Source organism: Ranitomeya imitator, chromosome 3 (assembly GCF_032444005.1).
Source record: "Ranitomeya imitator isolate aRanImi1 chromosome 3, aRanImi1.pri, whole genome shotgun sequence".
Taxonomy (NCBI): domain Eukaryota; kingdom Metazoa; phylum Chordata; class Amphibia; order Anura; family Dendrobatidae; genus Ranitomeya; species Ranitomeya imitator.
The window spans coordinates 775,499,049-775,512,583 of record NC_091284.1 but is presented as its reverse complement, the minus strand read 5'-3'; the positions used below and the strand labels follow the sequence as shown (position 1 = coordinate 775,512,583).

At 42.4% G+C, this 13,535-nt stretch overlaps 1 protein-coding gene across 4 annotated transcripts in view; it reads right to left on the bottom strand.

Moving 5' to 3' along the window:
* The window catches only part of PARP4 (poly(ADP-ribose) polymerase family member 4), a 352,799-nt gene that overhangs the window by 43,975 nt on the left and 295,289 nt on the right, over window positions 1-13,535 (bottom strand). For all 4 annotated transcript variants that reach the window (XM_069759088.1, XM_069759086.1, XM_069759089.1 and 1 more), the window contains 2 exons: window positions 6,093-6,134; window positions 2,248-2,301 (listed from right to left, as the gene is read on the bottom strand). In XM_069759088.1, the coding sequence (XP_069615189.1) occupies window positions 2,248-2,301; window positions 6,093-6,134 (96 nt within the window). The remainder of the gene's footprint in view (window positions 1-2,247; window positions 2,302-6,092; window positions 6,135-13,535) is intronic.

Here is a 13,535-nt window from a genome sequence, read left to right as displayed (position 1 = left end):
TTTGGATGCTGAATCCAGAAATGATCTCAGTTTTTCTCTATCACGTCAAGTTTTTGAACTATAGGATTTTTGTCTTCTCAAAACTATGTAAACTACTGTACCTAAAAAGTGTTTTTTTTTTTTTTAAATAGTACAAATATGAACAAAAAAGAAAGTATATAAGAAATAGGCATGACAAAGTTGTGACTACTCTTACAAGTTGCCACGTAGCTCTATATGAGTCGAATTGTAATCAGATAACAAGTCTTATTACAGATATCAGTGCAATTGTGCTTCTCTCTTTTACAAGAGTATCAGGAGAAAATGGACACAAAATTTGTTGTGCAATTTCTCTTGAGTGCGCCAATACCCCCTTTGTGAGGGAAAGACACTGTTTGGGCGCATGTTAGGGCTAAGAAGGGAGGGAGCAGTTTGACCTTTTGAACTCAAAATTGTCTGGAATCAATGGTGACCCCCTGATATACCTAAACAGTGGAACCCCCCAATTCTAGCTCCAACCTTAACCTCAACACGCCCCTAGTCCTAACCTTAACCACAACCCTAACCCCAACACACCCCTAACCCTAACCACAACCCTAACCCTATCCGAACCATAGCCACAATGCTAACTTTAGCCCATCCCTAACTTTAGCCCAATTCTAACCCTTATGGAAAAATGGAAATACATTTTTTTTAGTTTTATTATTTTTACCTAAGGAGGTGATAAAGGGGGGTTTGATTTCCTTTTTTTTTTTTTCAATTTTGATCACTGTGATAGGGTCTATCACAGTGATCAAAATGAACCAATAGGAAAAATTTCCTATTGTTGCCGGGTGCTGGCCAGCAGAACTCGGCGAGCGCACTGCACATGAGCCCGCCATTTTCTTTCGGAAGAAGATGGCGGTGGCCATCAGAGGAGAGAAAAATTAAATGGGAAATCAGCCTTTTTTTTTGCGGTAGCAGTTATTCCGTTAATAACGGCAACCGCAACACTGGGGTCGGTGAAAACCCCATGTTCTCTGGGGTCTCATGTTCTCTGGGGTCTCAGTTATCAGTTATCCCCAGTAGCCGAGACCCCGGAGAAATTCCGACGCTGCTGGGGCGCTATACACTTATTTCTCAGTGCCATTAAAAAGTGGCGCTAAGGAATAAGTACCCTTAATTGCCACTATTAAAAGGCGTATCGGCGGTCGTTAAGGGGTTAATCTTCCTATCAAGTCCCATTAGGGGACTTGAATATGCAATCCTTTCAAGCCCTGCTATGTGTAGCACAGGCAATCAGATGATCGCAGCCTCTATTCTCCTAAGAGGACTATTGAAGCAAGTATAAAGTAGAAAAAATGTTTGCAAAAACATATATAAGAGTTCAAATCACCCCCCTTTTTCCCCATTCAAGATAAGAACAAAAAAATATATACATATTTGGTATCGCTGCATTCGGAAACGGCCTATCAGAATACGGAAAGAATTAACATGGTCGGTAAATGGCGTAATGAGAAAAAAATAAAATAAAAAACCCAGAATTACGGGGGTTTTTTTGGTCGCCACAACAGGCGATCAAAACACTGTATCTACCCCAAAATGATAACAATGAAAACATCAGCCCAGATCACAAAAATGGAAATGCTATAGGTCTTGGAAAATGACGCCATTTATTTATTTCTTTTTTTACAAGCTTTGGATTTTTTTCAACATTTAAACAAAAAAAGGAACTTATACATACACGTTTGGTATCTATGAACTCGTAGTGACCTGGAGAATCATAATGGCAGGTCATTATTAGCATTTAGTGAACATGGTAAAAATAAAAAATAAATTGTGGAATTGCACTTTTTTTGTATTTTCACTGCAATTTTTTTTCCCATTTTCCAGTACACGATATGGTAAAACCAATGGTGTCGTTCAAATGTACAACTCGTCCTGCAAAAAACAAGCCCTCACATGGCCACATTGACCAAAAAAGAAAAAAGTTATGGCTCAGGAAAAAAGGTGAGCAACAAACAGAAATGCAGAAACCTAAGGTCCTGAAGGTGTTAAAGACAAAATGAAAGACTCTTTCTCTACTCTGTGCAAAATTCATGACACGTGTGTGTCATATCAAGAATTGGATGCAAAAAAAATCAACAAATACCATAAGACTTTTGTTTTTTTGAAAAGTGTCTTAATAAACTTGCAAATGATGAATGGTGGCCTTAGTGCTTAGCGTGTGAGTGCAAGCATTACATATCTCTTCAGCTCTAGCGCTTCTTGGAACTTGGGAATACTTACAGTTTTTTTGAGAAATCTTGCAGAAAAAGGGTCTTCAGATTCTGTTTCAGAAATCTTTAAATAAATATGAAAAATGAAGATTAATTCAAGAGTAAGAACTTTGTTATGTTTAGTAAGTGATGCATACATACACAAGAGCGGGTGCAAGAACACATGACCTATACTGCCATTCTGCTGCCATCCACCCATCACTTCCTTTCCACTTGGCTGCCAGACCCACCGCTATCACCAGCAGATGTGCAACCAATGTCAAAACTGACTAGGGACACAGAGAAAGGGTCAGTTGAGGACACGGCCACAGCTGGGGCAGCCTTCCTGTACAATGTATGCATGTCCCACACATTACACATAGGGGGACCATCGGCATAGCATGGGTATGGGCCTGAGAGCTGTTGTAATCTTTACATGAAGCAGCATTCAATTAAAGGAGATATCCGAGACTTTATAAAAAAAAAAAAGTGCCTTCGCACTAACAGGCAGGTAGCTGCAACTACCTGCATGTTGTGTACGGCACTGTTCTTCAAACAAAACAGTCACAGACCGCTCCTGCAGTTGATTCAGCTGCTTTTGTGGACATCATGTCGACATTGCGGCGGATTCTTTTTCCGGGATGTTATGTCGACGGGGCGTGACTTCTGGCATAATGCTGATTAACAGCCGACTCCCCCAGTTGGCCTGATGTTAGCAATCCTGCCCTGTCAACAGAGCAGAGCGGAAAAGAAGCCACCGCTCTGTCAACGTGATGTCAGCAGAAGCTGAATCGCCGGCAGGAGCAGTCGCTGACTTTTCTGTGCCAGCAGAGATTGGCACCAGACATAACAGGTAGGTAGGTACAGGTAGGTAACAACTACTAGTTGTACCTAGTTAGTGCTTAGGTACTTTTTTTTTTTACAAAGTCCTGGATATCCAATTTAAGTAGGTGCCATAGGGATAAACAGAGACATAATAGATGCACATAATACAGATATATCAAGTCCGCTAAGAGATTGACCCCCAGACAGGCTCGGTGGGCACTTTTTTTTCTTAATTTCATATTACTATTACGTTCCAACCAGGGTCTAAAAATGTAAAGGTGGATGCCTTATCCTGAAGTCTTGATTCTGTGTCCCCTCCAGAACCTCCTTCCTCCATTCTTCTATCGGGAGTGGTTATGGCAGAAGTCTCATCAGAGTTGCAGAGGGAGATTCTGGAAGCACAAGCACGAGCGCCCAGGAATAAACCCCTCAGTAAATTGTTTGTACCCTAACATTTCCGGCTCACACTCCTGCAGGAGTTTCATGATGCTGTGTTAAGTGCTCATCCTGGGATTGCAGCTACCCAGGGGGCAGTGGCTAGGGGTATTTGGTGGCCCTCTATGGTTGGTGATATCAAAAAGTCTGTGAATACATGTGGGGTATGTGCTCGCTCTAAAAGCTCTCAGGTCTGACCGGCCAGGGAATTGGTGCCTTTGCCAATTCCGGATAAGCCATGGACACATCTGTCTATGGACTATATCACTAATCTTCCATCTTTTAAGATTTTCCAAACAAGCCTATTTTGTACCGTTACCCGCCTTGCCGGCTGCTGAAACCTTGGCCCACTTATTTATACAGCACATAGTTCGGTTGCATGGGATACTGGTGAATGTGGTGTCTGACAGGGGTGTGCAATTTGTGGCCAGGTTTTGGAGAGCGTTCTGTAAGAAGTTGGGGGTCACATTATCATTCTCCTCTGCTTATCAACCAGAATCTAACGGACAGACTGAACGCACAAATCAGTCGTTGGAGCAAATTCTGAGATGCCTGGCCTCGTCCAGACAAGAAGACTGGTGTGAGGCATTACCCATGGCAGAATTTGTGTTCAACTGTCATATTAATCAGTCTACTGGAAAGTCTTCCTTTCAGATCAATTATGGATTTATTCCGCAGTTTTGGGAATTTTCCGGCATGGATTCAGGTTGTCCTGGTGCTGAGGCCATGGTACAACATTTGAGAACCCTTTTGGAGGGAAGTTCAAAGGAACATTTCTGATGCCCACAAAAGGTACAAACGATTTGCGGACAGGAGGATGGGGTCAGCTCTGGCACTGGCAGTGGGGGAGAAGGTGTGGTTATCCACCCGTAACATCAGGTTTAAGATACCCTCTATGAAGCTGGGCCCCAGGTTTATAGGTCCATACAAGATTGTGGAGGTGATCAACCCGGTGACCTATAGATTACAGTTGCCCACCTCCTTCAAAATATCTAATGTCTTCCACAGATCCCTATTAAAACCTGTGGGGACGGTTAGAGAAGACTCCTCATCCAATGTTCCACAAGTGTTGGTAGAGGGTCAGCTGGAGTATGAGGTAGGGCGCATAATTGATTCACGGTGGGTGCGCCGCAGGCTTCAGTACCTTATACAAGGGATATTCCCTTGAGGATCGGTCATGGGTTCCAGCCAGCTCTGTGCACGCTGATCGACTGGTGTAGACTTTTCATGCCAGATACCCTGAGAAACATGGGGGTCCAGTGGCCCCCCGTGAAGAGGGGTACTGTCACGGTTAGGACATGTTTCATGTCCTGCTCTCTCAGGGTTAATATTGCTGGCCTCTCTTTGGATCTGGGAGGGGTATTTATACACATTCCAGACTAGGATTCCCTTTCAGCTATACTTTTGTTTAGGCCGGTTTCAAACGTCAGTGGCTCCGGTACGTGTGGTGACAGTTTCCTCACGTACCGGAGACACTGACTCACGTAGACACATTAAAATCAATGTGTCTCTGCACATGTCAGCGTGTTTTCACGGACCATGTGTCCATTTGCAAAACACGGGGACATGCCAGTGTTTGTGGGAACGCACGGATCACACAGACCCATTAAAGTCAATGGGTCCGTGTAAACACGTACCGCACACGGATGCTGTCCATGTGCCGCCCGTGTGCCAGGAAACTGTTCATGTAGGAATGCTCGGACCTGACACCCATAATGTGGTGGTGCACTTGTCTATGTTGTGAAGATAAGAGATGTGCAACATCTGAAACAACGGATAGTGGAAGCCTGTGCTAGCATTTCTTCTGCCGTGTTGCTATCAGTGTGTCAAGCGTCAGAGAAGAAGATTGCATTGACAATCCAACACAATGGGCAGCACTTTAAACACATTTTATAAGTGGTCATATACTTGTAAATAAATCATGAAAGAATAAAGTTATGTTAAAAACCAAGCACAACATTGTTTTTCTTGTGAAATTCTCAATAAGTTTGATGTGTCACATGACCATCTTCCCATTGAAAAAATAAAGTTGGATCCAAAATGGCCAACTTCAAAATGGCTGCCATGGTCACCACCCATCTTGAAAAGTTTTCCTCCTCCCATATACTAATGTGCCACAAACAGGAAGTTGATATCAACAACCATTCCCATTTTATGCAGGAATATCGATATAAATGGCTCACCCCGTAGTTTTGAAAAAAAATCACTGGTCTATCTGCAGGAGATTTTCATTAGTGGACTAGTAAACCTGCTGCCATGTAGTCCTCCATATTCATGAGATGCATACAACCCTGCCCCCACCACCAATTGACAATTTTTTGCCTATGCAGTGTACACAGAAAACTGCCAATCATTGGTGCGACAAAGGGGTGGTTGGGTGGGATTATAAAGAGCTCACCATTCAGAGAACTGCTAGATCTGCAGCAGATAAATCAGTGTTTTTATACAAATCATAGCACACAAGACAGTAAGTGACACATCACTGGAATCAGGATCTCTACGTTTACATTAGGCTGCACTCACATAGGGTAGAAAAAACCTGGTGACAGATTCAATGTAACCAATTACAACACAAACCACAGATCATTAAGCCATCAGTAACCAAAAATAAAATACCTGCATTTGATTTGATTGTGCAAATCTTCTTGACTTTCTTATCTATAACGATATAGGATGTGAAACATAATCATAAAACTCTGGGACCAGACTGTTTGTCAATAGAAGATCCCATCACCAGGTAATGTTCCTTGCCTGAAACATTCATTTAGCCCCTTCACGACATGTGCCATACTAGTGGTACACATGTCGTGTCTACCCCTTTGATGTGGGCTCCGGCGGTGAGTCCACATCTTTCCCGCCACTTGGGCCACAGTACAGACCAAAAGTTTGGACACACCTTCTCATATAAAGATTTTTCTGTATTTTCATGATGAAGGCATCAAAACTATGAATTAACACATGTGGAATTATATACTTAACAAAAAAGTGTGAAACAACTGAAATTATGTCTTATATTCTAGGTTCTTCAAAGTAGCCACCTTTTGCTTTGATGACTGCTTTGCACACTCTTAGTAACATAGTTATTAAGGTTGAAGGAAGACTATAAGTCCATCTAGTTCAACCCATAGCCTAACCTAACATGCCCTAACATGTTGATCCAGAGGAAGGCAAAAAAAAACCACGTGGCAAATAGTAAGCTCCACATTGGGGAAAAAAATTCCTTCCCGACTCCACATACGGCAATCAGACTAGTTCCCTGGATCAACGCCCTATCAAGGAATCTAGTATATATACCCTGCAACACTATACTTTTCAAGAAAGGTATCCAGTCCCCTCTTAAATTTAAGTAATGAATCACTCATTACAACATCATACGGCAGAGAGTTCCATAGTCTCACTGCTCTTACAGTAAAGAGTCCGCGTCTGTTATTATGCCTAAACCTTTTTTCCTCCAGACGTAGAGGATGCCCCCTTGTCCCTGTCTTAGGTCTATGATTAAAAAGATCATCAGAAAGGTCTTTGCACTGTCCCCTCATGTATTTATACATTAAAATAAGATCACCCCTTAGTCTTCGTTTTTCCAAACTAAATAGCCCCAAGTCTAATAACCTATCTTGGTATTGCAGACCCCCCTGTCCTCTAATAACCTTGGTCGCTCTTCTCTGCACCCGCTCTAGTTCAGCTATGTCTTTCTTATACACCGGAGACCAGAACTGTACACAATATTCTAAGTGTGGTCGAACTAGTGACTTGTATAGAGATAAAATCATGTTCTCCTCATGTGCATCTATGCCTCTTTTAATGCATCCCATTATTTTATTTGCCTTTGTAGCAGCTGCCTGACACTGGCCACTGAACATGAGTTTGTCATCCACCCATTTTCCCAGGTCTTTTTCATTGATGGTTTTGCCCAGAGTTTTAGAATTAAGCGCATAGTTATACATCTTATTACTTCTACCCAAGTGCATGACCTTACATTTATCCCCATTAAAGCTCATTTGCCATTTATCAGCCCAAGCTTCTAATTTAAATAAATCATCCTGCGATATAAAATTTTCCTCCTCTGTATTGATTACCCTGCAGAGTTTAGTGTCATCAGCAAATATTGAAATTCAGCTCTGAATGTCCCCTAAAAGGGGGCATTCTCTTGATGAGCTTCAAGAGGTAGTTACCGGGAATGGTCTTCCAACAATCTTGAAGGAGTTCCCAGAGATGCTTAGCTCTTGTTGGCCCTTTTGCCTTCACTCTGAGGTCCAGCTCTCCCCAAACCATCTCGATTGGGTTCAGGTCTGGTGACTGTGGAGGCCAGGTCATCTGGCGTAGCACCCCATCACTCTCCTTCTTGGTCAAATAGCCCTTACACAGCCTGGAGGTGTGTTTGTGGTCATTGTTCTGTTGAAAAATAAATGATGGTCGAATTAAACGCAAACCGAATGGAATAGCATGCCGCTGCAAGATGCTGTGGTAGCCATGCTGGTTCAGTATGCCTTCAATTTTGAATAAATCCCCAACAGTGTCACCAGCAAAACACCCCCACACCATCACAACTCCTCCTCCATGCTTCACGATGGGAACCAGGCATATAGAGTCCATCCGTTCACCTTTTCTGCGTTGCACAAAGACACGGTGGTTAGAACCAAAGATCTCAAATTTGGAATCATCAGATCAAAGCGCAGATTTCCACTGGTCTAATGTCCATTCCTTCTGTTCTTTAGCCCAAACAAGTCTCTTCTGCTTGTTGCCGGTCCTTAGCAGTGGTTTCCTAGCAGCTATTTTACCATGAAGGCCTGCTGCACAAAGTCTCCTCTTAACAGTTGTTGTAGAGATGTGTCTACTGCTAGAACGCTGTGCGGCAATGACCTGGTCTCTAATCTGAGCCGCTGTTAACCTGCGATTTCTGAGGCTGGTGACTCGGATAAATTTATCCTCAGAAGCAGAGGTGACTCTTGGTCTTCCTTTCCTTGGGCGGTCCTCATGTGAGCCAGTTTCTTTGTAGCGCTTGATGGTTTTTGCCACTGCACTTGGGGACACTTTCAAAGTTTTCCCAATTTTTTCAGACTGACTGACCATCATTTCTTAAAGTAATGATGGCCACTCGTTTTTCTTTACTTAACTGTTTTTTTATTGCCATAATACAAATTCTAACAGTCTATTCAGTAGGACTATCAGCTGTGTATCCACCAGACTTCTGCACAACACAACTGAAGGTCCCAACCCCATTTATAAGGCAAGAAATCCCACTTATTAAACCTGACAGGGCACACCTGTGAAGTGAAAACCATTCCCGGTGACTACCTCTCGAAGCTAATCAAGAGAATGCCAAGAGTATGCAAAGCAGTCATCAAAGCAAAAGGTGGCTACTTTGAAGAACCTAGAATATAAGACATAATTTCAGTTGTTTCACACTTTTTTGTTAAGTATATAATTCCACATGTGTTAATTCATAGTTTTGATGCTTTCAGTGTGAATTTGCAATTTTCATAGTCATGAAAATACAGAAAAATCTTTAAATGAAAAAGTGTGTCCAAACTTTTGGTCTGTACTGTTCTTATTTTCCCCACTGTAAGACACATATGTGATGCCGTCCTTGATTGCCCACATTATTTGTGCTTTTATAGGACACAGAAAATCAGGGTAGCACAGGACTGCCTAATACACTGTGTGCAGAATTATTAGGCAAGTTGTATTTTGATCACATGATACTTTTTATACATGTTGTCCTACTTTAAGCTGTTCAGGCTTGAGAGCCAACTACCAATTAAGTAAATCAGGTGATGTGCATTTCTGTAATGAGGAGGGGTGTTGTCTAATGACATCAAAACCCTATATAAGGTGTGCTTAATTATTTAGCAACTTCCTTTCCTTTGGCAAAATGGGTCAGAAGAGAGATTTGACGGGCTCTGAAATGTCCCAAATTGTGAGATGTCTTGCAGAGGGATGCAGCAGTCTTGAAATTGACAAACTGTTGAAGCGTGATCACTGAACAATCAAGCGTTTCATGGCAAATAGCCAACAGGGTCGCAAGACGCAAAATAACTGCCCATGAATTGAGGAAAATCAATCGTGAAGCTGCCATGATGCCACTTGCCACCAGTTTTGCCATATTTCAGAGCTGCAACATTACTGGAGTAACAAAAAGCACAAGGTGTCCGATACTCAGGGACATGGCCAAGGTAAGGAAGGCTGAAAAACGACCACCTTTGAACAAGAAACATAAGATAAAATGTCAAGACTGGGCCAAGAAATATCTTAAGACTGACTTTTCAAAGGTTTTATGGACTGATGAAATGAAAGTGACTCTTGATGGCCCAGATGGATGGGCCAGAGGCTGGATCAGTAAAGGGCAGAGAGCTCCACTCCAACTCAGACGCAGCAAGGTGGAGGTGGGGTACCGGTATGGGCTGGTATCATCAAAGATGAACTTGTGGGACCTTTTCGGGTTGAGGATGGAGTGAAGCTCAACTCCCAGACCTACTGCCAGTTTCTGGAAGACAACTTCTTCAAGTAGTGGTATAGGAAGAAGTCGGTATCATTCAAGAAAAACATGATTTTCATGCAGGACAATGCTCCATCACATGCCTCCATCTACTCCACAGCGTGGCTGGCCAGTAAGGGCCTCAAAAAAGAAAAAATGATGACATGGCCCACTTGTTCACCTGATCTGAACCCCACAGAGAACCTGTGGTCCCTCATAAAATGTGAGATCTACAGGGAGGGAAAACAGTCCACCTCTCGGAACAGTGTCTGGGAGGCTGTGGTGGCTGCTGCCCGCAATGTTGATCCTAAACAGATCAAGCAACTGACAGAATCAATGGATGGAAGGCTGGTGAGCGTCATCATAAAGAAAGGTTGCTATATTGGTCACTAATTTTTTTGAGTTTTGTTTTTGCATGTCAGAAATGTTTATTTATAAATTTTGCGCAGTTATATTGGTTGACCTGGTGAAAATAAACAAGATGGGAATATATTTGGTTATTATTAAGTTGCCTAATAATTTTGCACAGTAATAGTTACCTGCACAAACAGATATCCTCCCAAGATAGCCAAATCTAAAAAAAAAAACCACTCCAACTTCCAAAACTATTAAGCTTTGATATTTATGAGTCTTTTGGGTTGATTGAGAACATAGTTGTTGATCAATAATAAAAATAATCCTCTAAAATACAACTTGCCTAATAATTCTGCACACAGTGTATATAATCTGCAACAGGCATTTATCATAGTGTGGAAATTAGAATAATGGCTTCTAAAGTGTACAGCTGGCAAAAGTGTGTATAAGAAGTGTAAGTGGCACAAATGAAAGACATTACACTGGGTTCCAAATAATGATACAAATGCTAAATTTGCAGCATTACGAGGTCATTTACTGAAATCAAAAGCTTTTTCAATCAAAAACATCCTAACAGGCCAAGTTACATGTTAACATAGGACCCTTTCTTTGATGTCACCTTCACAGTTCTTGCATCACTTGAACTTGGGAGTTTTTGGAGAGTTTCTGCTTGTATTTCTTAACAGGATGTCAGAATAGCCCCGAGAGCAGATGTTTTGGTGTGAACTGCCTCCCACCCTCATAGATATTATGGTTGAGGATACTCCAAAGGTTGGCAGTAGGGTTGAGGTCAGTGGGGGAGGATCGTGGCCACATCATGGGTTTATCTCCTTTTATGTCCATAGCAGCCAATGACTCAGGTATTCTTTGCAGCATTAGATGGAACATTGCATGAGGATAATTTTGATATGGATGGCACGGTTCGTCTTTTTGTACCATGGAAGTGGTCAGTCAGAAACTCTATATGCTTTGCCGAAGTAATTTAGGTAATTTTCGCACTTTCAAGGACTCTAAAGAGGACTACTAGCTGTTTCCCCATGATTCCGAACCAAAAACATGACTCCACCTCTGTGCTGACGTCGTAGCCTTGTTGGGATATGGTGGCCATCCACTACTACAGCCATCTGGACCATCCAAGATCGAGTAGTAGGTTTATGCAGAACTACAGCCTCTGAAGAATCCTACACCTTGATGTTTGCGGGACTAAAAAGGCATCAGCAGCTTCAAATACTTGTTTTCCACATTGTAATATTATTTTAAACAGATGCTCTTTTAGTCTGATGAATTTGTCTGGCAGAAACCTTCCTCATTATGCCTTTATCTGCATGAACCTATCTATGCTCTGTAATAGCCACAAATGTCTTCATAGTACGATGATCATGCTTAAGTTTTCTTTAAATATCTAATGTCTTCATACCTTGTGCAAGACATTACAATATTTGACCCTTTTTGGCAGCTAAGAGATCTTCTTTCCCATATTGCTTGTTGGAACCTGTGCACTGCTTAACGGGAATCTGTCACTACTTTTGAGCTACATAACCTATTAATATGGACATGCAGGTTATAGACTGCTGAAAAAAGTCCTACCTGTATGCTTCATATCAGATGCCATGTTATTGAGAAATCCACTTTCATCACTCTATGTAAACGAGTTCATCCAGGTTATGGTGAGGACGTTGCCCAAAAGATAACTCTGCTTCCGTGCTTCATTATCATGTGAATTGTGTGATGCAGTGACCCCTGTAACAGGTAGGGGGCCCTGCATGGTCTCCCCAGTATACGCACGGAGGCGTATTGAGGCCATAGGAATGCATGGCAATCGCAGGCATGACTGTGGTAATATGATAAAGTCCGACAGTATTGTGAATAGCCGATATGTGTGTCGAAGAGCAGAAGACTGCGCTGCCAGCCTGAAGTGATGTGGTGTTCTGGGACCTGTAGTCCCACAAGTGTTTGGTATGTCTATAATGGGAGGCTGGCAGGGCTAGTTATGTGAGATGGGCAGGACAAACTAGCCACACACACCCACTCCCACCCAAGGGAATGGTTAAAAGGTATGTAATGTGACCAGGGTGTGGGCCACATGTTCGCTGTGAGTTTCCTGTTTAAAGCCTGTGTTGGAAGACCTGGGAGGAGGCTTCACGAAGAGCACATGGTGGGGCTTCAGACCTGGTGGCCTGGGGTGTTGTACGAAGTCCTGTATAGCACCTGGACAGGCCGCATGCTGAAGTAACATATATATATATACATATATCAGTATATATCCAGTATATACAGTGGGGCAAAAAAGTATTTAGTCAGTCAGCAATAGTGCTAGTTCCACCACTTAAAAAGATGAGAGGCGTCTGTAATTTACATCATAGGTAGACCTCAACTATGGGAGACAAACTGAGAAAAAAAAAATCCAGAAAATCACATTGTCTGTTTTTTTAACATTTTATTTGCATATTATGGTGGAAAATAAGTATTTGGTCAGAAACAAAATTTCATCTCAATACTTTGTAATATATCCTTTGTTGGCAATGACAGAGGTCAAACATTTTCTGTAAGTCTTCACAAGGTTGCCACACACTGTTGTTGGTATGTTAGCCCATTCCTCCATGCAGATTTCCTCTAGAGCAGTGATGTTTTTGGCTTTTCGCTTGGCAACACGGACTTTCAACTCCCTCCAAAGGTTTTCTATAGGGTTGAGATCTGGAGACTGGCTAGGCCACTCCAGGACCTTGAAATGCTTCTTACGAAGCCACTCCTTCGTTGCCCTGGCGGTGTGCTTTGGATCATTGTCATGTTGAAAGACCCAGCCACGTTTCATCTTCAATGCCCTTGCTGATGGAAGGAGGTTTGCACTCAAAATCTCACGATACATGGCCCTATTCATTCTTTCATGTACCCGGATCAGTCGTCCTGGCCCCTTTGCAGAGAAACAGCCCCAAAGCATGATGTTTCCACCACCATGCTTTACAGTAGGTATGGTGTTTGATGGATGCAACTCAGTATTCTTTTTCCTCCAAACACGACAAGTTGTGTTTCTACCAAACAGTTCCAGTTTGGTTTCATCAGACCATACGACATTCTCCCAAAACTCCTCTGGATCATCCAAATGCTCTCTAGCAAACTTCAGACGGGCTCGGACATGTACTGGCTTAAGCAGTGGGACACGTCTGACACTGCAGGATCTGAGTCCATGGTGGCGTAGTGCGTTACTTATGGTAGGCCTTGTTACATTGGTT